Consider the following 27,355-nt stretch of genomic DNA (forward strand, 5'->3'; position numbering starts at 1 on the left):
TGACACACCGAAACTGAAGCACATGACTTTATCCACTGTGCCCAAGTAGATAAATCCATCTGTGGTTAATTCTTCGGGGGTAGGTCCTCCCAGATAGGACATTTTCCATGGAAGATTCGGAATCGAACTTCAAAGTTACAGTGTTCAGGCAAATGCACAGGGAACGAATATTTATCTTTCACAGGTTCATTTCGATGATGGTAGGATGAAATCCGCAGACGTTTGTTAAACTTTTGATGACATTCGTAGGGTGGTAGCTGTATGGTGTCACGTGGAGAATGACATCCAGCATTAAAACCAGTAAAGCGTTTACGATAACGAGTGCCATCGCTTTCGCATCCGTCAGGTTTGACACGTACATCTTCCCTTTTCATGGTAGTTATTGTAGTAGTAAAGTTTCCATGATGTGGTACTGCATCGCTGAGGTCACAACCTACAGCCTCGCTCTCATCGCACTCCACTTGAAAATCCCCAAACTTGATTGATGTATGTTTAAAAGGATTCATCTTTCTCGCTTGGTCTTGGTAGAGACAATAATATATCGGTCTTGGACGTTATCCCTTTCTAAATGTTCGCCAATATCGATGTGTCCGTACGGCAAAGTGAAGTGGTTGGGAAGCCGAACTCTCTTCTGGTACACAATTTGATAGACTTTTACCAAATGTCGACTGACATTTTGATGTGTGGGTAAACGTGCAATCTTGTGCGGTTCGTAGGTGGTCACTTTAAAGTTTCCATCCTGTCTAGACTACAAAGCTTCTTTCAGCATACCAAAGTTCACCACTCGACTGGTGCGATAATTGACAGTCAATCCGTTCACTTCACACTCCGTGTGCACTTCTCTTTGTGGGTCCCTGTAAATTTTATGACCGCCACTAGCAAGACTTAGAATCTTGTTCGTCTGTCCATGCTCCTAAATGGTCTCCTTCGATGTCAGGGTGACGTTGATCCCGACGATCGATGTGGATGCAACTTTCTGTGTCAAAGTACAGGACACGATCACCTAACAATTCTAAAGCTTCGTACAATTTTAAGCGAGCATGGACTGTCACGTAGGCCGCAATGATGATATTTCCATATTAGTCGGCTTCTACAAAGTCTAGTTCTTCGTAATTTACTAAAATCAAATCCTCTCGAACGACGTCCACGTGTTTCATGTATTTGGTTTTATCGTCAATCATCTGGAAGTAGCGGGAAGGTTCTGTCAAATACTCCGTCTTGGGTAAACACGGTCATTGTGTAATTTTACCCTACAAGCAATTTAGCATAACTTTGGGAAATGATCGCTTTCTTTCGTTTTTCTCCACGTGGTCTAGTGATACAAAATGAGAGCTGTAGGAAAGACAGGCGGTTAAATAGTTAAATGCACTTAGGAAAGCAAAGTTAACCGTAACGGCAGTGTCAACAAAAATAAATTCTGGTCTTCATGATCCAGATACTGTTACGTTTGTTCACCACATTTATATCCTTGCATTTAAACAGTTAACTGATTTACTCTAAAGGATGAAAAGATGACTTTAAATTCCAATACCGGGGGCGCACGACCCGTGGTTTGTAGGCCCGATCTGACCAGCGAACGTGTAGGTCTGGCCCTCATGGCAAATTAAAACAACACCGAAATCTGGCCCGTGAACAGTAATATTAAAGACATTAGTGTTTGCGGCCCTCAAATGGTCTTAGAAAATGCAATCTGGCACTTGCCGGGAGAAGGTTGTGCGCCCTGCCCTATAAGGTAACGGCTCTTATCCCACCCCACGAAACAGTTTCGTTTCATAAACAACACGTTCATAACGATAGGAAGGAGTTCTGCAACAAAATTTGGTATATTTATAATACAGGCAGAAAAACTATTTAATTACTAAATTAATTACACCTGAAACGAGTTTCAGGTTCTCATTTTTCTGGTGTAACGGTCAATGATCCAACTCATCCAGATTATGTGCCCTCGATATTTCCAAATACCACCACAACCAAACAAAATGAGAGGAAAGAAATGTCAACAGAAAACGTTGACGTTATGGTTTATGGTTTTAAATTTTCACAAGATTTGTATATATTCGTGTATAAATTATACACTACAATTTACAAATTGTTGGTGCAAGTTCTTATTTTTTAAATAACTTTATATTAATCATGACGAACCATTTTTGTTAATAGATATTAATACTTGCGATTTTTGAAATTTCATATTTTTCCCATAAGTAATATATACACCATTTTAAGAGTGAAACTGGCTGGACCATGTCAGAGAAAAGAGAAATTGAAATTATAAGATGACAACTTAAAACTGGATATGCCATTTTATACTTGGTCAATTGATGTTGAAGAAATTTTAGAAGATGAATCAGTACATTTGCACTGTAACACAGTTGATGTCAATAAAACAACCATTTGCAAAGAGAGAGAGAGAGAGAGAGAGAGAGAGAGAGAGAGATAGAGAGAGGGTGAGAGAGATGCTATATATGAAAACTAAAAATCTTCGAAAAGAGATAACGCCTTACAGAAAGCATCTAGTTTGGAGAGAGAAAAAAAATCAGTGCTACCTGTCTTTCCTCATCTTCTGTAGACGGAAACAGTGAGACGTGTCAAATGATGACTCGTATTAGATTGGATGTATTTTTGAAGCTATTTACCTTTTTGGTGTTTTCATTACAAGGAAAGGTTTAAGCAGAACCAGCCTGCTATTATAGTACCAACTATTTTTAATACTTATGAAACTACGTCAGGATGTATCTCTTGAGTAACTGAACATGCTAAAGGCACTCCTAAATCTACAACAACCGACTCCTTCCTGAAGTGCATTAATCCAGTACATGCCACAAATGGGCTCAGAGTAAATAGAACAATCTTCAAAAGGAAATTCCTCGACCAACTTCACTAATAGATTCCTTAAATATTCACTGAAGCACAAAAAATAAAATATATTAGCCTGGGCGCAGTGTTATAGTTCATATAAGAAACATTGCAGTTAAGATTTTAATTTCATGTACACCTCTTAGCTCAATTAATGGCATACCCTATGCAATGGGATGCAGACCTTCAGACTTTAAACCAGAGTGTGGCTTTGTTGGACCAAAATATCATATGCCAGGAGACCAGGTATTTCGTGATTAAACACGATCCATGTAAATAATCATCCTACAGCTGTATTATTGTTTTAATACCTTGAATATCTGGAATGCAATTAAATATATTGTTAATAAAATGAGAAATGCCTGATTTTTTTTTAAAGGAGCAAATGTGTTTTCAATATCTGAGCTGTAAATATTTGACAATTTTTGCATGATTTAAGACATGATCAAATACTAAAAATGAATTTCAGCATAGTTGTGTTCACGGAACAACATTACATTATAGTGTTAGCACAAAGCTTTCCGAATCATTTTGTCACACATTTCCTGCATCCACCACAATACCAAGAATCTGATATGAAACCATTTATCACAATGATAACAACCAACCATGTTATCGAAATTAGAGTTTGGTTTACGCACAAAATAAGATTTGGTAGTATCAACAGGCCTGAAACTTTGTTAGCTTTAGCAGTGCATTCAATTTGAACATTGTTAGGTTCTAATTTCATTTTGACTAACTCAGGAAGAATATGTTTTTCCCCGCAAAAACAACTGCAACGTTCGTATCGTTTCATGTATAAAGTCATTGTCCCGTGTCACTTTTACCATGTTGTGAACTGCTGTCTACATTGCTAACTCAGCAAAGTCTGCATCACATACATGCATTTGCTTCCGAACTTGCGAAAAATACTTGTCTTTTTTTTAGTTTAAACAATCTTCTCAAACTAGAATCCACTGCCGCTCCAGGTATACAACAGCACATGCATCAGTGCTCCAAGTGAAGCATATGAAACTGAAACATTCTCAACTGTTTGTACAACTAGCAAACATAAGAAGGATAAACCTAAGCAGTATCAAATGAACTTCTTCTAATTTCTCCACTTAATGTTGTATACAAATTAGCATCATGGTGTATTGCTAAAAAAAGCTTAAGTCAGTAATGAATAAATATCTGAGGATCGAAAAGAATTGGTTTTGTAAAAGGAAGATAGAATGGTGAAAATACAAGGATTGTATATGATATTAGGTACATCACATAACAGTTACAAATTCCGAGTGTATTATTAGCATTTGATTTTGAAAAGCATTTGATTCTGTTTCATGGAAATTTATTCACAATGTTTAAACCTTTTATAATTTTGCACCAAGTATACGGTTCTGGCTTAAAACGTTTGATTGTAATAACTCATCGACAGTTTTACAAAATGGCGTTCTTCCAGAGTTTTTCAAAATTTTAAAAGGTTGTCGACAGGTTGATCCAATATCTCCGTATCTCATCTTATTATGTGCAGAAATATTGTCTAAACTATTAGAGAATAATAAAAGTATAAAAGGTATCAAGCTAAGGATACAATTGTTTTTGTCTCAGTTTGCAGATGACACTATCTTAAGCCTTGATCGCTCGTTTGGATCCCTGTATTTTTGTCAGTTTGCAGATGACACTACCTTAACCCTTCATGGCTCGTTTGGATCCCTGTAATTTTTCTGTCAGTTTGCAGATGACATAATCTTAACCCTTCATGGCTCGTTTGGATCCCTGTATTTTTTGTCAGTTTGCAGATGACAGTACCTTAACCCTTCATGGTTCATTTGGATCCCTGTAATCCTCTACTGAAGTATTACAATTCTTTGCAAGGATTTCAGGCTGAAAATTAATATTGCCAAAACAAATGTTTAGATATGGAGTGAGAAGTACAAAGCAGAAACATTTCTCACAGGCTAAAGTTACAGTGTGACAATTTTCATCATTGAGCAGCCGCATGTTTTCGGTGGATTTGGATAAAATGGTAAAAATGAATTTTGAAAATAAAACAAACGATTAAAACTTGTTTAAAACATTGGGAAAAGTGATTCTTTAAACCAGTTGATAAGATAATAGTATGGTAAACCTTACTTATTCTAACGCTTAATCATTTGTTCATCTCATTACCGAATCTTCCACAAAATTTCATCAGGAAATTATATGAATTATTTTTTCACCTTTATATGGAAATCAAAAGTGGACAAAGTTGAAGAGAGGTTATGATTCAAACTTTTTCTAAAGGTGGCTTGTCATTGATATGTATTGATAAATTCTTGTTAGCTTTCAAAATAACAAATAATTCAGAATTCTTCTACCACACAGAAAATTGGTCAATTTATTTGAAAATGAAATATGTGTGTTTAAGTAGGTATTTGTTCTTATTAGGAGATGAAAGTGTGAAGACAAAATGTGCTTTTTGGCACGATGTTTTACTGGCTTGGACACTACAGAAAAAAGGGGCCCCGAGTGGCCGAGTGGTCTAAAGCGCTCTCCGTTACGGATCACTGCCATCTCACCTCTGTCTGCGCCGGTTCGAGTCTCGGATTCAGCCAATGTGGGTATGTGAGAAAGCTTGCCAGTAGCTTCTCGTGGGTCGGTGGTTCTTTCCGGGGTTTTCCCGGGTTCTTCCTCCACCATTAATACTGGCCGCCATGTATAGCCTATAGTGTGCTGAAAAATGGCGTTAAACCCAACAACAACAACTACAGAAAAATATACCCAAACAGGAGAAGTCATGAAAACAAGTTTATGGATAAACTGTTGGAAATGGTTTGAACATAATGTAATTTGTATTGGTGATATGATTACAGATCAGGGAACTATCACTGACTTGGACAGCTTTAAAGCGAGATATGATCTCAATATGAATTCCCAAGGTATAATTTAATATGTAAAGTCCTTATGTAACAAGTTACAGTGAGGTATAAAGACTCTGATAATACCATTTATCCCTTTCCATTTAGACATTTATCTTATAACACTAAAGGATGTAAACACCATTACAATTCACTTTTAACAACAGATGTGAAACCAACTAGTGAAAATAAATGGAATCAAATTTTAAATTTGATACTGATATATGGCCTGCTAAAGTTTCCAAAATAACAAGAAAGTCAGAATTACAATGGTTTCAATTTCGTGTTACTGGTTTCAATGTTGTGTTACTCACAGACTTTTACCATTGAATTAATTTTTGTATAAAAATAAAATTCTCCGATACTGATAAATTTGCTCTTTGTAAAAATGCCCCCGAAATCATACTGCATTTGTTTTCAGAATGTAATGTGATAAGCAGGATTTAGAATGATGCGTACCGCTGGATTTGGAACAAAGTGAATAGATAATGTGCCAAGTGCAAAAATTATTACAGTGGGAGATACAAGTAGAGAAGGAATATATGAACAATCTTTATACTTTTGTTTTCTTCTAGCCAAATCCTACACACATATATATATGCAAAATGAAAGGGGGTTTGCCTAGACTAGATGGCTTGAAAGTTTTTCTTAAAGACCACTATAATCTGGAAAAATATACTACAATTAAATCTGTCAGGAAAGAATCATTAATGTGTATTTGGGAACAGTGGGAACCATTATTCCAACAGTAATTAAGAATGATGTATTATAATTCAAATACACGATTAACAGCGTCATATTATAGTATAAAACGTGTTTCTATGCTTGCATTATAAACTACTAGCTAACCAACTATATTTCATTGGGTCTGATTGGATGGTAAAAGGAAAAAGTACCTACAATATCACAAAGTCAATGTCACCTTGATGATGTATATTTGTATTTGTATAAAAATATTGTGTACGTGTACTTTCATGTGTGTGTGTGTGTCTTATTGTTTCCTACACTACATTTATTGTATCAAGATTACGTGAGATTGTAAGGTGACCTTGGGATGGTTCCCCGACCCAATTGTCATCCCATTATGAGGTCAATTTTGTAAAACAATTTAAGAAACTGTACTCTTATTTCCTTGCTTAATGTCTAATACAAACTCGCATCAGCATGGACTGCAAATAGACTTAAACATATACTTCAATTACTTATAAATATAGCTATCAAACGGGCTTATGAAAAGCAGATACAGAGCAGAAAATATCCACACTCTTGAAGACCTTGTGTTTTGCTCTAAAAAATGCAAGTTAACTGGACTTCTGATTTTGAGAAAGCATTCCCTTCTGTTGCATAGCCTTTTATTGATACAATTCTAAATTTTAGAAGGGATTTTCATTGTAAATGGACAGTGTCCACCATAGTCAAAATATGATGACCCCAAATTCCCAAATATTTTTTTATGTCAGAGATATTAGTCCATTTGATCCAAATATCAAAGGAATTATATCTTTTTTTATAAAAACCACAGGGTATATATTTTCACAGTATGCAGATAAAACCTCTCACCGTGGACCGCTCAGAAAAAGTCCCTTAAATTAGCTCTAGACCTTATACACTAATATTCCACATTTTCAGAGATCAGTGTTAATACTGAAAAAAAATAATTCAGTGTATGAATAGAACATACAACTGGAAGTATTATAAGGTACTGCCAAGACTATTATTTAGATTTGAATATATATTTTTTTCACATATATATGTATTACATTCCCTATAGGTTAAATCTGCATATGAGGTTGCATCCTAAAGGAAAAATGTGTGAATGTGAATTTTCATCTGTAGGTTTTTCCATCATATGCCTTTGAATTTTCAGTCCTCAAACCAACACTTTACAACTCTAGCTAAGGATGAAGTATGCAATAATTTATTACAGTTGTAAGCCATACTGATCTTCAAATAAGAATAATTCTGATCTAAACAACCTTATATAGATCCCCACCTGACCGGAGTCGCAATAAACATTTTCTGAAAATACTTGATCATATTAATGGCAATATCCATCAAACTGTGAAGAAAATTCACTTCTAGAATCTTTTTAGGACAGAATCAAGACTTTAACTCGAACCCAAGTAAACGTGTTTAAAAAAAAGACAAGTCAAGTAGGCTCAAACTCCTACCCTCAATTATGACCAAAGGTCAATCATACAATACAATTAAATATACATAGTAGTAAGTAGATGAAATGAGAGATTCAAAAGAACAAGCACCTTTGCAGATGATTAAGAGGAGTACCTGGAACTCGAAAATGAAACACTTATAAATGGCAACTCTGGCCTGTTGGTCTTATTATCTGACCAATTAGTTTCTCTACTACTTCTGACTGGACGGTTCTCTTCTTCTGGCTTTAGGGTAAGGGTAATTTAATATTATATTTAAAACACTAAGTGTGTGTGTGATTTGGATTTTAACGTTGCTTTAACAATTTTTCAGTCATATAGCATTGATGTCTTTAGTGTGTCAGTTTATAGTGATGTCTAACACCGTGGCATCATGCCGCAGACATGTAGCATGATGTCCCACCCAGTCACATTATTCTGACACCAGGCATACCAGATATAACAGTAACATCTTCATGCTGACCGCCTAGCGAGACAGCTGTTAGTACCATTTTTATAAGTCTTTGGTATGACTCAGCCGGGTTTTAAAACACTAAGTCATTCTTGCAAGCTACTATTTATATCTAATTATACATATATGCTAAAGTTATATCCACCTATCCAAGTTCTACACTGCAGTTGTAAAGTTTAGCTTCGTGGTTTCTTGATATAGATGTCCACTCTCATAATATATCACACTCTATTATCTATCAGGATTCTCTCTCTTCTATTAAGTCCCCATCTTGTATATCTGTCAGTATCTTTTTCTTGTAAGACCTTCTTCTCTTTGTAACCCTCAGTATATAAACTGTAACAAATTGGGGAATACGAGATAACTTGTGTAAATGTAATAATAAATTTAAAGAAATGCTCAAAGTCAGGAAAGTTTTATTTTCGCCTATAAAACTGTGATAAGATGCTTAATAAAAGAAATATGACTAAACCATAAATGTATGTGCTTGATTACGTGTTACATATGCATTACACAAATCCTATAACATGCTGGCCTTCATAACCGTAACGTAATCATTCAGCAAGAAATGGACGACCCACGGAATAAGCATTTTGATCGTTAGCCCTAACTTCTTAGTTATGTGAACTTGACAAATTTGCTGTGTGGAACCGGTCATGTGATCTTGTGTCGGCCACTTTTCCCGCAGACTCATTTTCGTGATGTCAGCTGTTGGAGTCATCGAGCTCAGTGCTATTCAAATGATGATTTGCACGTGAATTTAAGTGTGATAAACATATTTCTGGCTGTGACAAGTGCATACAAAATAATATAACAGAAGATTTGTGAGAATTTAACGATGTGCTTGTTTTAACTCGATAACATGTGTTGCCAAATGACCAGCGATCACACTTGACATCAGCATGAACGATTTAATACATATATCAAGGTAAGTCGCGATCTATACATTTATAATACGTTACAATGTTTAAATTCATTCTTTAAGCAGTTTATGTATACTCATTGAAATGAACAGCATGCTAAATGTATGATATAGAAAAACCACCCTTCCCATCCATCATATGAAAGCTTTAGACCCCCCGTCTATTGCACCACCACCCCCTTAAATAAAATCGATTCTCCTGAATCAAACAGGAAACCCACAATTTCAGTTAGACTAGCAGTTTTAAAATATAATACATTTTAATTATTATGCAGGGGAACTGTTTTTATCCACCTCAAAACGTCATCAGTGGATTTATCTCTTCTGGATATTGACCCCTCAACCATTGTTTCAAATACTTCATCTGCCGTTGATTTGCAACGAAATATGGCCAATTATCGCAGCCATTCATAGTTATAATATCTGACTTTTCTTGGTACTACCTCACCCCATATGCCAGCTACTGGAAGAGCGAGCATGTTTAATTGTCTAGGATATAACTCCTCTCCAAGGCTGGATTCATCCTTGATCCTGTCCCGGTCTCTAATGTCATGGATGCATATTCCCATAACAGCTTCTGGTCAGGTGTCATTTTGGTCCATCCCTCCGGCGGCCAGTGGATCACAGTAGACCCTTCCGTAAACATGAACTGCATCTCTTTCTTCCAGTCCCAGCAAGCGGGTCTATTCCTCCGGTGGCCAGTGGAGCACAGTAGACCCTTCCGTAAACGTGAACTGCATCTCTTTCTTCCAGTCCCGGCGAGCAGGGGCCAAATGAGACATACAACCCATTTTCAACATTATTTCCCTGTTGGTCAAGCATTTCTTTTGTGTATTACTGGCTGTGCCAGGAATCTGGGGTGGAGAAGAATTCTTCATAGACAAGTCTAGGGCTTCAGGAGCTTCCTCCACTATAGTGGGCATTTTCATCATTATACATGATGTCGTTGGCAGATTTAGATTCACTTCTTTTGGCGTGGTGGTAGACTAACAGAAGGTTCCTCAACGGCACCAGGTGGAATAAATGTGGCTGAAGCTTGGCTGATACGTATGATGGCATCTTTAATAATTCCTATTATTTTGGACAACTTAAGTTTTAATTCTCTTTCAGGGTTTTCAATATTTGTCATCACAGGAGAAGAAATCATTCAAGAGGTGTGTGTTCTAACATTCACTCTCTGGAGGAGAGTATCCAACATCCTTGTACTGATTTCCTCTCGTTTTATGTCACATCTGTACCACAAGGTACCATTCGTAGATACGACATGCATCGTAACTCCGTCTCCCCTCATGTGAAAGGACTGCACTTCCAGTTCCACCAGTTCGGGTGGGCGAGTATGACTCACATCGGGGTCTCTTCAATTGCCGCTCCTCAATCTCTTCATCATAGTCAGGAACAAACCTGGATTCTGACATTGGCGTATCGGGTCGTATGGTTATCCTTGAGTGCTGGCTTGATTTTTACGTTTGCTCTATCATGGCATCCCAACCTGACTCCCACTTCTTCTGTCCTTTCATTGGCTTCTTAATACTTTCCAGCTGGCCAAACACTGCTGCTCTTGTACGAATTGCCATAGTCGATTCCCAAACATTGGGGCAATCAATTATTTTGTAAATATCCCGCTTTAGGGACAGCCAGAACCCATTGCTCCCGCTAAAATAATTCAGGCTGTAGTGTCTTCAGAATGGAAGCATGTCGTCTTTCAACATGGTTCTTCAGCTCCGTCATTCTCCTATATGTTGACTCTTCACGGGTACACCAGGGCAAATGACTCTCATGCAGCCATGTGGACTGGCCAATAGATGGTTCTTCAAGTCCCGGTTGTTACTAAATGTTTCCTGACAGATCAACATATTAGTCTTGATGTGGAGGCAGCCATTCTGAAACCAAAGGACGAATATGTAATGAAAAAATATTCGTTATCATCAGGCATTTATAATCATCAGCTGCGACATAACAGTAAGTAAAGAATTTAATAGCTATCTCCCGTGCAAGTTGGTGTAGTCATTCTGTATCATTTACTAATTTGTGGTTTAAAGGACCTGCATACATGTAATTGGAAGATTGAAAAAAAATTCCCATCTTTGGATACAACTCTATTACCGTGAGCACTCTTCACAACCCTTCACGCCACAAAAAAAAAAAAAAAAAAAAAAAAAAAATCACTATCCATCCGACAAGAATAAGGATGCTGCTATTGGGGAGCCAACTAAGTGATCAGTCCAGTCCCAAACCGTACATTAACCTCAAGGTTGAGCGCTCCACCTTCCGGCTGAAATGGTATGGAAGCGAACACCACTCAAATAAAATAAAATAGGTGCCCGTCCTGAGCAGATTTTTCCAGACCAATTTTTATGCCTCTGCACCATTGCAACCACCAGATATAAAATTGAACTATATGACATTATGCATGTACATCTAACGGTAAATAGAGCGATGTAATATCCTTATGATCGACCAGGTTCCAACGTTTGGTACTACCTTGCGCACAATGGATGATAAGGTGCCAAACGATCAATTTGGTACACCTTCAATGGCTGTTTTATCGACTTCTTCATGTGATAAGTCACATCATCAATTTTCTTCACAACAACAAAGGGGCCCTTTTAAGACGAGGTAAGTTTCTTATAAAATCCAACCTTCCTGACTGGCTCATATACCCACACAGCTTGTCCTAATTGTAAAAATCTTTTGTTTTCTTCTGGTTCTGGTTTCCTCTGATGTGCTGTTCTTTTTTTCAGGCCTTTCCTGGCTATTTCATGAACCCGTTCAAACTACTTCCTTAGGTTAAATACATACTCTCCACATTCTATAGGCGAATCGATGATGTTTGGCTGTTCAATTACTGCTTGTAGTGACATGACAACTTCTTGTCCCAAAGTCATCATATTTGGTTCTGCATTGTGCTTTAGTGCACAGAAGAGCAGTATTCAAGCTTAACTTGTGGCAGTACTTTGTCCCAATAGTTGTTTTGATTCACAATACATGGGCAACATCATTCAAGCGTGTGACTGAATCTCTCCACATTTCATTTGACTTGGGCCTCATGCTTGTAGTTCTCATCTTGTCAATACGCAGAGATCGACACATATTTTGGAAGATTTGAGACTCGAAGTTCTTCCCCTGATCAGAGTGTAACTGCAGTGGTGTTCCAAATCTACAGATGAAGTTGTTAACAATTGCTTCTGCAACGGTTACAGCCTCCTGATCTGGTACAGCAATGGCCTCTGTCCATTTAGTAAAACAGTCACAGATGACAAGTATGCACTTGTTTCCAAGTCCTGTCTTTGGGAGTGACCCAAGAATATAAATAGCTACTCTTCCAAATGGTTCTCCATCAACATATTGTCATAACGGGGCTCTATTATGGCATCCTAAAGGTTTACGGGCGGAACATGTGTCACATTTTCGACAATATTTTTGAACATATACTTTTATACTGGCCAGTAGAATCCAGTCTTCAGTCTCTCTTGAGTTTTCTCAGGTTCAAGGTGGGCTGGTGTTGGTATGTCATGAAAATACTTCAAAAACTCTTGTGGGATGATGAGCTGAAATCTAGTGTCCACGTCATTGCATTCCCATTTGCGATACAGCATGCCTCCTTGTAAGCAACTACGGCCCCCACTGGTTCCAGAGCAATTTTAATGATGCTGCACTGCAGGAGCCATCCTCCTGTTTCACCTTATCTCTTCGTTCTTCTAGAGCAGTCACTATCAATCCAATATTGGGGTTCTTCAATTGCAGACTCCTAATTTCATCTGGTTCCCACCCTGCAAGCCACTAATAATTGTTCTTTATCTGCTCCATTTTATCCTTCTGCTGACTTCTGGTAACAGCTCTGAGGGCTTCAACTCTTTGATATCTCCACCGCCTGTAGCTACCTTCTGTTCTATTGGACTAGCTACGTTTTGACAAAAGGTCTCATTGTCATGTGTTTGATTCCCTTCTTGCTGTCTGTTACAGGCCTTACATGGGGTTCTCGATAAAGCATCTGCCTTTCTGTGTTTGTGTCCAGCTCTCCATATCGTATGTACCTAGCTCTTGCATCCTGAAACTTGTCCAGTGGAATATTTTTAAGTTCTGCATCCAGCTCACTGCTGCATTGTCGGTGCGAAGGAGGACTTTTTGACCATACAAGTAGGAGTGGAAACTCCAAGTGGCTAGCACAACTGCTAATAACTCCTTCTGAGTGATTCAGTATGAAACTTCGTGCTTGTTGAAGGACTTGCTCATGTAGTCAAAAACTCTATTGATACCGTTTTGTTCTTGCCACAGAACTGCCCCCCACTGACATGTCACTGGCATCCATATCTAGTATAAATTGTAGCCCAGGCTTTGGGCATGCTAAGATTGGAGGCGATATTAAAGTTTGTTTTAATCGATTGAAGGATTTTTCACATTCTCCAGACCAACTGAACTTCTTGCCCTTTTCGCATATCTTATGCAATGGTTTTACAATTTGGGCAAATCCCTTGAAATATCCTGTAATACGAAGCTAGTCCAAGAAAGCTCATAATTTCCTTGGCATTCTGTGGAGTTGGCCAATCCCTAATTGCAGCAATCTTGCCTGTGTTTGTGTGAACTCCATTCTCAGAACTGACATGTCCCAAGAAGTTTACATTTTTCTATAAAAAAGATGCATTTTGATGGTTTTAGCTGCTGGTTTGCTTCTCGCAGACGGATGAACACAAGTACTCTTATAATTGACCACATGTACATCTCTGGGTCTTTCTGCCTCTGAATTCAATCACAGTAAATATCAATACATTGTCCCACCCAACTGTCAGTCAAAGCCTGTGAACTGCCACCCAGCTATTGCATCATGTTCTTTTGATGTACCCTTATAATGGCAACATGTACATCAATGGGTCTTTCAGCCACTAAATTATGTCATTGTAAATATCAGCACAGCTAATTAATCAACAATTTTTTCCACTAAGCAGGTGGCTGAAGCAGGATGGGCAAGTCTTTGAATTTTTCCACCCACCTATTACATGCATACGAAGGACTCCTGCCTAAGTGATTTTCTGCATCCAAGATAAAACATTGGCGTCCAAATATGGGTGATTAAGCGTTTCCGAGACCTCGGTTAATTGTATATTTAGCATGACATACCATACTTTAATTTGATTAAATTTAGATCTCAATTTCACTTAAGACAGCCAAGATCTGATTTAGACTGGACCCTGCTATGGCAGATATGTCTGATTTAGACTGGACCCTGTTATGGCAGATATGTCTGATTTAGACTGCACCCTGCTATGGCAGATATGTCTGACTTACACTGCACCCTGCTATGGCAGATATGTCCGATTTAGACTGCACCCTGTTATGGCAGATATGTCTGATTTAGACTGGACCCTGGTATGGCAGATATGTCTGATTTAGACTGGACCTTGTTATGGCAGATATGTCAACATCTTGAAAATACATTTCATCAGTGTGATCAAAGTTTCCTCAAGCAAATTATAATTTTTTTCAACAAGCCCAATGGGCACCTCACTTAGAATACAGGACAGGCCCAATCTAAAATTAGAGGACCCTCTGGCATTGGGCTATCTGATTTTCTGACCACTGTAATCACTCACAAAATTAACATCAACTCTTTAAAGAGCATTATTTACTTTGTGACTAATTATACAACATTTATACATAGATATTCACCCAGACTTCATTATTTATTAATCATATAATTATACCTATGAGAATGTGATCTTTCAAAATAACCATGATTTATATAAAGCTATTTACACAACAATTTACATCATTGACTTTTCAATAAAACACATCTCAGTTACTTGATGAAAGAGAATTTCCTTTATAAAAAAGAATTTCATTACGAGGGTTTGCATTCTTCTGCACTTTCTTAACCATTTGAGTCTGTTGTCATTTTTTAAAAATTTCCAGATCAAGTTTTTAAAATCTTCGTCGGTTTTTTTTCTTCCATTACCAATATAAGCAGAGGTCTTGCAAGGATTTTAATTCTAGGAGTCCAGGACTCCCATTTTGGTAAAAATAGGAGTCCCACCATCAAAAGTTGCAGTCCCTTCTTTCCTACAGAATTGACACCGACGTGAGTGCATCTATTTTTAGATGGAGAGGTTTTCCTAATGTAATCACTCAAAATAATATAGCTTCATTACAACAGTCCATTGACAGGAGAGCAAATTTATGGTTTATTTATTTGTATACGTACTTATAGTAATTTTAGGCAAATAAATAGTATCTGATTTTCTGTTTTTTTCCTGTATTTTCACAAATACTTGTAAAGTCAGAAAACAGCTATACCTTAAAGCACATCTCGCGAATTCCACAACATAGCATTGTCCCATACGTTTCTGACCTACAAAATTTGCATTTTAAAGTTAAATCTTTAATAAAATAATACATAGACTTTGGTTTCAATGATTTGTATATTTTTTCGGAATATATTTGCCTGATGATTTAAGAAAACAGACAATTTAATAAACTGGTACATACCATACTTAGCGAAGTCCACCATTATTTCCCGTTAGGCCTACTGATTCACTTACAGTTTCAAACTAATTTTATGACGAAATAGTGTATATGAGGGAGTTAATAAATATCCAGATCACTGATTCTGATCTTAAAACACAAGTTTTTATGTTTTATCATCAAAAGATACCATGCAGGAAATTGATAGTTGCTACCTTACTCGGAAAAGGGTTAATGGTCAATCAGCTATCAAAACATATGCTTGTGAATGGGCAAGAGTTTGTTTGTCCACGTAACTGATATAAAAACTAGGCCTAGCTACTGATGCTTTTATGAATACACTTCGCTACAACACTAGAACTAACCGGGTTAAGATGAGGGGCATTTTAAAAAAAATATGGTATGGTCAGTCAATGTACCTCTTAAATAATCACAGGGCGAAGTCGTTTCGCTTTCCTAACAGAAGAAGGTGAAGTTTACATTTTTAGGTGACTTGTCACCCACTTACAAATAGCATTTTGTCTAAGTCTCAACACGTCTTGATTCTGAGGTCAAATGCTCTGCTTATTCCGCTACATTCGGAAATGAATACAATAACGAAAGCTAAAGTTGTTTATTTGATGTACTTTTATAAATGACCACTTGTACATCTCTGGGTCTTTCTGCCTCTGAATTCAATCACTGTATATATCAGTACATTTTCCCACGTGGCAGACAGTCAAAAGCCTATGAACTTGCGCCCAGCTATTACATCATGTTCTTTTTTATGTACTTTTATAAAATGACAACATGTATGTACATCAAGGGGTCTTTCAGTCACTTAATTCTGTCATTGTAAATATCAGCACAGCTAACTGATCAATACATTTTCCCACAAAGCAGGTGGCTGAAGCAGGACTGGCAAGTCTTTGAATTTTGCCGTACACCTATTACATGCATACAGAGTACTCCCGTCTCGATGATTTTCTGCGTCCCAGATCAAAAATTGGCATCCAAATATGCATAATTAAGCGTTTCCGATATCTCTGATAAGTATATATTTTCTAGTTCAAGATACTCCTCTTCATCATTTACAAAGGTGCATGTTCTGCTGAATCCCTCTTTCCCTCCTGGTATGTCTAATTAATTTGTATTGTGTGATTGACCTACGTCCATAACTAAGGGTAGGAGTTTGGGCCTACCTGACTTTTTTCATTTTTTTAAAACATGGCTAGAGTTCAAGACAAAGCCTTGATTCTGAACAAAGAATATTCTAAAAATGAATTTTCTTCACAGTTTGATGGAAATTTCCAAAAAATGAGTATTTTCAGAAAATAGTCATTGTGACATAAGTCAAGTGGGGATCAACACAGGGTTTTATTGATCAGAATTATTCATTCCTATTTTAAGATCTGTCTTGCTATTGATTGTAATAAATTATCACATACTTCCTCCTGATCTAGGATTGTCAAATGTTGATTTGAGGACTGATAATGAAATGGTATATATTGGAAAACCTAAAGATGTTAAGGTTAGGATGTTCTCACACTTAACTGTTTTCTGAAACTGGGCCTTGATTCTGAATGCACAGATATACAGTATATATATATATATATATATATATATATATATATATATATATATATATATATATATATACATACAGGGCTGAGCAAATTTTTTTTTTAGCCACTAGTCCAGGACAAGTGGTTTCAGAAAATTCACTAGTCCCACCTTTCTCTTCACTAGTCCCACCTTACTTTTCACTGGTCCCAAAATGGTAATCACTTGCCAAGATTTGTGAGACGTATGTACTTAATCCACAGAAAAAAACAAACGAAATATACAACATAATTATTTCTTAAAAGAATTTAATTTTTAAAAACATTGGTTGTTATACATTGGGCTTCTTCAGGTTCATGTATATATGTTTTTGCTCATGGATTTGAAAATAATATCCATGTTATGTCTGCCAAATTCCGAGTCATATATTCAAGACAGGTATAACAAGCACGAAAATAAGGACTAGCCAGACTTTTTTAAAAAGCACTTGTCCCGGACTAGCGACTTGGAAAATTGTACTTGCCCGACTTCAAAAATGACTAGTCCGGGCTATGGGATTTGCTTTGCTCTGATATATATATATATATATATATATATATATATATATATATATATATATATATATATATATATTGTTATGATTTTTCACAACAGACCAAATCTTTTCACCTTGATTTGTTGGCAGAAGAGGTTGTCTTCCCCATGTTCTTCTTAGTTTTAAATTTAACTCTCTTGTAAGCATTTTTTTAAAGGAAAGTTCACACATTTTCTTTAAGATGAAACTTCATGTGCAGATTTAGTCTTCTTCCATGAGTAATACCCTTTATCACACATCTAATATTTAAATAGTTTTTTTTCTCCTTCCAGAATGTATCATCAGGTTGTTTTCTTCCAGAATGTATCATCAGGTGCTTCTTCAGCTTTAATTTAGACTAAACATTTCATCACAAACTTCACATCTCTAAGTTTTGCCACTAGTATGTATACTCATGTGATCCTTCAGATATCCACTCCGTCTATAACTTTTATCACAAACTTCACATTTAAATGGTTTTTCTCCAGTATGTATCATCATGTGCTCCTTCATATATCTATCTTGACTAAACATTTTATTACAAAGTCCACACTGAAATCGCTTTTCATCAGAATGTGTCAACATGTGTTTCTTCAGAATTTCATGGTGACTAAACCTTTTATCACATATTTCACATTTAAATGGTTGTTCACCAGTATGTAACATCATGTGCCCCTTCAGAGATTTCCTCACTGTAAACCGTTTGCCACAAACTTCACACTTAAATGGTTTTTCTCCAGTATGTTTCTTTGTGTGATCCTTCAGATCTCGATTCTGCCTAAACCTTTTATCACAAACTCCACATTTAAATGGTTTTTCTCCAGTATGTATCCGCATGTGCACCTCCAAACTTACACACAATCTTTCATCACATACTTCACACTTATATGGTTTTTCTCCAGAATGTATCCACATGTGCTTCTTCAGATGTCCTTGCTGACTGAACCTTTTATCACAAACTTCACATTCAAATGGTTTTTCTCCAGTATGTATCCTCATGTGCTCCTTCAGATGTGCAATCTGACTAAACATTTTATTACAAACTCCACATTTAAATGGTTTTTCTTCTGAATGCATCCACATGTGCTTCTTCATTATTATATTCCGACTAAACCTTTTATCACATATTTCACATTTAAATGGTTGTTCACCAGTATGTAACATCATATGCCCCTTCAGAGATTTCCTCACTGTAAACCGTTTGTCACAAACTTCACACTTAAATGGTTTTTCTCCAGTATGTTTCCTCGTGTGCTCCTTCAGATCTCGATTGTGACTAAACCTTTTATCACACACTTCACATTTAAATGGTTTTTCTCCAGTATGAATCCGCATGTGCACCTCCAAACCTGTACTAAATCTTTTATCACAAACTTCACACTTAAATGGTTTTTCTCCAGAATGTATCAACATGTGCTTCTTAAGATTTCCTTTCTGACTGAACCTTTTATCACATACTTCACATTTAAATGGTTTTTCTCCAGTATGTATCCTCATGTGCACTTTCATATACTTCCTCACTGCAAAGCTTTTATCACATACTTCACATTTAACTGAATTTCCTCCAGTATGTATGCTCGTGTCCTCCTTCAGATCTCCACTCTGACTAAACATTTCTTCTCCAAATTCAAAATTCTGCTTTAAGCTTAATCGTGTACAGTTTCAGATATCTACTATGATTAAAACCTTCATCAACCTCCAATCATATTTGTACGATCTTATATGTACTTAATCAGTGGTCGTTTCGAGTATGATTTGATATCCCGTCGCATCCTTCTCGGTTTTCGTGGCGATTTCAGGTAGTCTGGTTCCCTGCATTGTATGGCCCTTGCGTAGCAATGCTATACGAATCGTTGAGGGCCATCCTGTTACATAGCCTGACAAAGCCACACAAAGCCACGCAAAGTCAAAAAGAGTGTTTATATTGTTCATTATATTGATAAATCATTAATTATCCGAAAGACTAGTTTTCAACGTATTATGCAGATTTAAATGACCGAAAAATGGGCGGCAAAGTTCGAATTTCAAAAAATTATAAAGTATTAACAAAGTATGACACAATCATGTTGGAAATGTTTGTTATTATTTTATAAATTGTTCTTTCGACTGATTATCGGAAGAAAATTCAATTTTCTCATATATGTTATAATATGCAAAATGCAATTGGGTTGAACTTCATTAGTTTAGTGTTGATATACTTTATTTCATGTTTAAAACTGTGTTTGACAAGACTTTGAACAGTAATCTTTGTACAGATTTATAAATATTTAGTTAGCGGCTAGACATGCCATATTTGATAGAAATCTGAAATCGATTAAAAAGAAATTATGTGATACTTTCTGTTGTTCGTTGTTTTGTAATGTTGTATTAATAAATATATGCTGAGAATTATTATGTACCAGTATGTTCTGTTATTCGTGCGTAAAGATGTTGGTAGAATCAACTGTGCTATGTTGTGTACATTAATTAATCCTAGAATTGTTATTTTTTGCTCTTGTACCTTTATTTTTTATAAACGTGTGTGATTTGGAATGACGAATTATGTTGCCAATAGCGCGTATTATTGATATTGTTATTATTATTTTATTATTATTAGCAGCAGCGATGATTCATGTTTATGCATTGTCTTCCAATAAAACAGTGATCTACAAGATGGTGTTGGCCATCTAAATGTGTGGGTGGGGGATGGGATGTCTTGATCGTGAACGTTTTAGCTAAAATGTTTTCTTTCTGTCTCATGATAATATATTTTACCAAGTAATTTAGCAAAGATATAATATGGCTTATTTTGCTATACCGTATCGGTCCTACTAAACACCGCTAAGACGGGAAATATATTTAGTGTTGATACAAAACTGTATATCAATAAATATATAAGAATTAGAAAATGTTTGCTTTGTCTATGATCGTTCTTTTTCATTATCTGTTTAACTCAATACAAGGATAGAAACGTTTTTAAACTTACAATACTGGAAAATAGTTACTGTTGATATAAAATTTAAGGCATATGGTAGGGAAGTGCTACTGTAATCACGAGAAGGTAAGTAGACACGCGCTACCTTTAAGTGAATTAACACAGAGGCAGTATAAGGGCAGTTACAAAATGTTGATTATGCAAAATATGTTTATTAATATGTGATTATGATTTTTTGCTTTCTTTGTATGCATTCCCAAAATAAAGTCAAATTGATAGTGTATTAGAGCAGAACATAATTCTTTAAAATGTTCTTGATACCGTTTTGGTTCTTTTCTTTTCAACCTTATTAAATTTATTCAATTTTGGACTGTACTTCAAAAAATAACAACAAACAAACATTACTGAACATTCATTATTACATTGAATTCATTAGATATGCTATTATAAATTATAAGAGGTGGAATGTAATGTAGTTGATCATTAATTTTACTATACTTTATTATTATTTACATAAATTAACAAATCTGGAATACAATTGCGAAATAAAGCATGGAAAAGACTGTCAATTATTTGGGGGGGGGGGGGCAGACTTATGCCCCCCACCATTTAACCAAAAAAAAAAAATAAAGTGCTTTCATGTATTTTTGTATCCCCCAAGATGTGTGTGCTTGTTTAAATTTTATAAAAGAATTTGATCAAAAGTTTAGTTTATAACTAAATTTTGGCGGGGTATTTATTGAGGCATAGTGTTATTTAAAGGGTAGTAGTCCGAAACATGGGTCTCATCCCCATTTTCAGATTTTCTATCCTTATTTTTTTGGTGATCTTTGCCAAAGATCACCTATGTCCCATGTATGCTATGTGTATCAATGCTGTAGCGTGTGTATGCTATATAGTCTTTACGTACAGACGGCAGAACTATTTCTCAGATTTTTTTCCACTTGTCTTAATATATTTCTTTTTATATGCACGTTTCAAATTCATTTGTTTGTCCAGGTATAAATTGAGATATTTTTGAAATAATTTGCAATTCAGAATTTTTGCCAGAGGAACTGTGTATTATCAGTTGAAGTGAAAATAAAACCTAGTTTTTTATGTGAGTGACTATGGTGGCGTTTCTCGCATTAAAGTAAATTTCCAAAATGAGGCAGGCTTTTTGTTGTATTATATTATTTACTTCATGTGGGTTTTTCTGATACTCTTTCGTAGGACTGTCCACGTCGCGTAGCGCCTTGTGACAGCCATGCGACGCCTATGCATCGTGCTTTATCCACATGAAGGTCCCTGTTTCCCTCCTAATACTTTAAACTTTCTATTTTCTATTTTGTTAGTCCTATGCTATTGAGTTACCCTTTATATTTTAAGAGTGTTGGTTAGAGAGAGAAAAAATGGAATACTACGATTCTTGAAATTTTTAAGAAGTTTAGTTATGTTCAAGGGGAGTTGGAACCGAATGTCCGAGTTGAGAGATGAGGTGAGGGCTCCAGCCCGCGCTCCGGCGGTGGCACACCCAGAGAGAGGGGGGGGGGGCAGGCCTTTGGATATTTTAAATATTTTCTTTTCTTCTTCTCAAGATAATTATTTTTTTCTCAAAAAATAGCAAGGATATAATATTTTGTTTTGGTATACCCATTTACAAAAGATTTCGCGGTTACCAGCTGTAATTATTATCGCGTTGTTTCTTTGGCTATGGACAGTGTCACGCCCAATAAGCTTCGTCCCCAAGACGTATCGGTCCTATCAAACACAGCAAAGACTCGCAAACACATATATAACTATTGTGAATTATGTTAAATTTTAAATCATGCATTTTCTCAAACATTTTCTTATTATTGTTTGTACAATATTGAAACATTTAAAAAAATATTTAATTAAGGTTAGTATAAGTTTATACAAATATCGTCCTTGAATGGAAGTTGAATTTTTTTATTTATTACTTCTACTCTTTCCCCTTTTGTTTGACAGTGAAACAGCCTCGTGTCATTTTATAAAAATATTTAATTAGGTTAAGTTGTGAGAGGAAACAAATGACAGGATCATTACGGGCAAAAACATGGCAATTACAATATTCGAAAATATATAGTGATACAAAATTTATATCAATAAATATAACAGAATTATAAAATGTTTCATTTGTCTATGATCATTGTTTTTTTTATTATCTATTTAACTCTGCACAAGGATAGAACGTACTTAAACTTACAATACTGGAAATTATTTACTGTTAATACAACATTTACGGCATATGGTAGTGAAGTGCCACTGTATTCCATTAACACGTGTCATCGTCTGTTAAAATCAAAAGTATGTGAGTAGGACAATCTCACTTTTAATTTAAGTAACACATTTTTATTATGCAATTTTATGACTTTGTGTGCCTGTGTGAAAAAAAACCCATTTATGTTTATAGTTTATCATATACAAACACTTTTAAAAAATAAACATTGCAGTTAAGACTGTCAGGCTTTGTATGCCTTTTATGAGATGCAGTGTATTTGGAATTTGTCTCCCAATTACCGGTCATTCATGATGTATGCGTAGTAAATCCAACATTTTTCTCGGTAATTTATGCGGCAAACACCATACAACAATATTTTAGTTTTATTATCACCTTGTATGACTTGTCAGGCTGTGTATGCCTTTCTTATGAAACATGGAAAGGTTTGTTGAGTTTGTCAACCTATGTTTCAACAATCAGTCAAATGAACAGTTTATTTTTTAAAAAAACATTTCCAATATGTTGTTTTTCCCCCAGACATTTTCAGTACTTTATCATTAATTATGATTATGTTGAAAACTAGTTCTTCCGTTTGGTTACATTATTCGTCAATATAATTTACAATATACATTTTTCTAATATGACTACGCACGACTCTGTCAGGCTTTATTAGGCTTTGTGTGGCTTTGTCGAGCTTTGTATGTCAGGCGTTGTATAATTAGGACATACTGAAATATTGTATTTTCTTTCGATTATCACTCAAATGAATAATTTATCAAATGATAAACATTTTACATACGATTTTCTTATTATTCGAATTCAAATTTTGCCCCCAAATTGTATTGGTTATTTAATTCGGCATAATTATGTTGAAAACTAATCCTTCAGTTTGGTTAATTTATTCGTCAATATAATTTAAATTATAAATACACTTGTCTAAAATGACTGTTATGACTCTGTCAGGCTTTGTGAGGATTTGTTAGGCTTTGTATGACTTTATCTGGCTTTGTGTGATTAGTATATACTGAAACAATTGCACTTCTTGCGATAAGTTCAATGAACAATCTATAAAATAATAAACAGTTTACGTCTGATTTTGCCATGCTTTGTTATTACTTTTTCATTATTCGATTTCGAATTTTTACTCAGTTGACGGTGATTTAATTTTGCATAAATATGTTGAAAACTAGTCTTTCGACTTTGTTAATTTATTCATCAATATAACTAACATTATAAATACGCATTTTGTATATGACTTGGCTTTGTGTGGCTTTGTTAGGTTCTGTCGGGCTTTGTGTGGCTTTGTCAGGCTTAGCAGTCTTTAGCATAACCCTTGAGGGCAACTCGAGGATAAAATTAATCAGGAAACAAACTTTGTCAACGAACGGTTATTTACCGGTTGGTTTATAGTCAGTTCGATCTAAACCAGTTCGGCTCGAGTAGATTCGCCTCAAACGCTGCTTTCAGTTTTATCTGTATCGTCTTTGTTGTCCAGTTCGAATCGCCATCTGTTGTCATGATGGCTTACTAGAGATTAGCATAGCATTATGACAACAGACGGTGCTCTAAATTTCTAAAGTTTTTCCTTTACCGGAAATAATGAATGCTCCCCACGGAGCTTTACGACTTTCATTTTGTTTCGATAACTCTTTCAGTCCCTTTTTTAAGCTGTACGTTAGCAACAAAGTTTTAATCGTCTCTAAAACCATATGCTTTCTCGAAGATCTAAGTGATTTATAGCACCTTACGAAAACAAAAACGCAGACAGTACAGAAGGGTGGTCATCTTTTTCACCCCCAGTTTTGACTCACTTAAATATTTACCTTCACCGTTTAAGAAATCTACATGTTAGTGATATCTCTCATTACTTTGGAAACATTAGTTATTTTAATAACGATCAGAAATGACAATGATATATTCCCTCGTACTCTTCTTAACGAGCTTTCATTAGACGAACCCTGGTTGTAAGGATGGTATTGTACGTCACCCATTTTGACGCACGTCACCGCCGTCTATCTTTTTATGTGATACTTTTGTACATAAGCTCCCGCGAAAATAAAATATTTCAGAGCAACATCAATAGCACATAAAAAATGACATTAAAAAAATTTAATCATTCCTTAAAGATGTTCTTATTCTTATCACGATCTTCATTTTGGAACATATTTTTCCGCAAGAACCGAAATAATCAAACTGAAAAATCATGACCGTATCATGATAAAAATGTTTACTTGCAAATAGAAAGATTAGATTTAGTGTACAATTGTTTTCCAATACTTAATCTGCATTGTTAATGTACAGAACCTCAACCTTTGAATGCATTTATATATTTAAAAAAAAAAAAAAAAAAAAAAAAACAGCTTTAAAACTGGTTTGCATCCTGTAAAACTTTTGTCTCTAAAAGTGGAAATAATCAGAGTCAAAATATGTTACAGGAGATTTTACTTTTATTTAGTGTAATTCTTACCATTATCAAACCAATTAAAATTAATAATTTGGTCGAACAATTTTAAAAATATAAATATAGCACCCTTGGGTTCTAATCATTCTGCTGCTCTTTGTCAAATTAAAGATTGAAAAAGAAGCTTTAAAGAATTTTTGAAATATGAATGTAGTGACGCATGATTCTGACTTGTTAAATGTGCTGCTCTTCGCAATATGAAAGTAGTTTAGTGAATTATATATGATCAAAGAAAGAGAAAGAAAGAAAGAGAGAAGGAGAATGCATCAATATTGCATATTTCATTAAGTTATTGTAATTGTATACATGTATCCTGGGTTGATGAATGTGTTTTGGGACAGTCTTCAGCAAGTATCAACGAAAGAATAAACTCTGCCGATCTTACTTGATAATTATATAGGGTAGAATTGTACAGATCACTGTCTTTTTTTGGCGGTTTTATTCTATTTAATTGCCTACAGGTATCCCGGGTAGTTGAGGGTGTTTTGGGAGTCTTTAGGGTAGTCATGGGGTCTTTCATTTGGTGATAAATACCAATATGGGGAAAAAAACTCTCCTGATCTTACTCAATACTTATACAATGCAGGATTTTACTGATCACTGTCCTTTATAAGGTTTGATTCAATATAATGATATACATTTATCCTGGGTAGGTGAGAGTGTTTTCGGAGAGTCTTGAGCTAACCCCATTACTTTCAGGGTGACAGAAAAATTAAACTGTTGGATGTCTAATTCAAGCATAAGTTGTTGGAAATAAACATAAAATTTGCTGGACGGATTTGGGGAGGCAAACAAGTGTTAAAAACATCCCCATAACTTTTAGAACAGTTTTTGCTTTAATATTCTTCAAAGGAACAGACTACGGAAATCTTGAGGATGCACAGATTATGATCAACAAGTATTGGTTTCTTGACATGGTAGTAGGTAAAGAACCGACAGTCTACCATTTTTCTGTTAAATGGCTTGTCAAATGATCACATGCAGGAATAGGTTGCAGATGTGCCTTAGATATCTTCTGATTGGGATTTTCTACCATTTGACAAGTGTAACAAAATCTATGGTAATTACAAACATCACTTTTAATTTTCGGCAAATAAAAATGATTCAGGATCTTGTGATAAGTTTTATTGACACCAAAATGACCAGCTTAAGGAGTTTTATGGGCTAGACTATGCATTTCCTGTCTATATGACTTAAGAACAACAATTTGATTGCTCACTGACCACTCATCACCAGCAGGTACATCAGGTGTTTCCATTTTTTCATAATGATCTCCTTTTTCACAAAGTAACAAACTGGTACTTGTGTGGCTTTAATTTCTAAGTCTTGTGTCTTCTCTGAGGAATGGTACTTGGGGGCCTATAACTCACATTAAAATAACTTGAATGCTTATAAAGTAGCTGTTACTTTCTGCTCAGATATCTTACAACTGTAGTCAGAAATTGGCTAGTGGTTTCTATTATTCAGTGAAGAAACTAACTTATGAATCTCTCTCTCTCTCTCTCTGCGAAGTGATTAGGACATTTAAATTATGGAATGTGCATTATCCATTGTTCCAAGGCACATATATTAGGGATAAGAGGCAACATTTAAAATTTCATCTCAGGTTCATAAATATAATAGTTTTGTGAAGGTCAAAGTGTCAGAAATAACAGATTAGCAATAAAATATAATCCTTTTCATGGTTTTTGCTCATAGCAAGTGCAAACAACTTGTTTTTATTGCCCACAAAATAAATTCATCAAAAAGTGAGCATTTGTGTGCAGAATATATATTGAATACTTATCCAGTAATGGAATGTTGTTGGGATTAATTCTTGAAACAGACACTTGGGAATATAACCTGAATGTTCTTGAGTCATAATTTACAAATGTATGTGGTACACAAAAGGTAATGTGTCTTGGCCAATCC

At 35.5% G+C, this 27,355-nt stretch overlaps 1 protein-coding gene across 1 annotated transcript in view; it reads right to left on the bottom strand.

The window, feature by feature from the left end:
* Positions 1-19,634, bottom strand: part of LOC149798317 (uncharacterized) — a 38,549-nt gene extending 18,915 nt beyond the window's left edge. Inside the window, exons 1-2 of the mRNA XM_089960861.1 lie at positions 18,239-19,634; positions 13,768-13,901 (exon numbers count right to left, since the gene is read on the bottom strand). Of these exons, the coding sequence (XP_089816987.1) occupies positions 13,768-13,901; positions 18,239-19,462 (1,358 nt within the window). The 5' untranslated portion in view covers positions 19,463-19,634. The remainder of the gene's footprint in view (positions 1-13,767; positions 13,902-18,238) is intronic.
* Between the last annotated feature and the right edge of the window lie 7,721 nt (positions 19,635-27,355).

Source organism: Sinohyriopsis cumingii, chromosome 6 (assembly GCF_028554795.1).
Source record: "Sinohyriopsis cumingii isolate HCF-2022 chromosome 6, ASM2855479v2, whole genome shotgun sequence".
Classification (NCBI taxonomy): Eukaryota; Metazoa; Mollusca; class Bivalvia; order Unionida; family Unionidae; genus Sinohyriopsis; species Sinohyriopsis cumingii.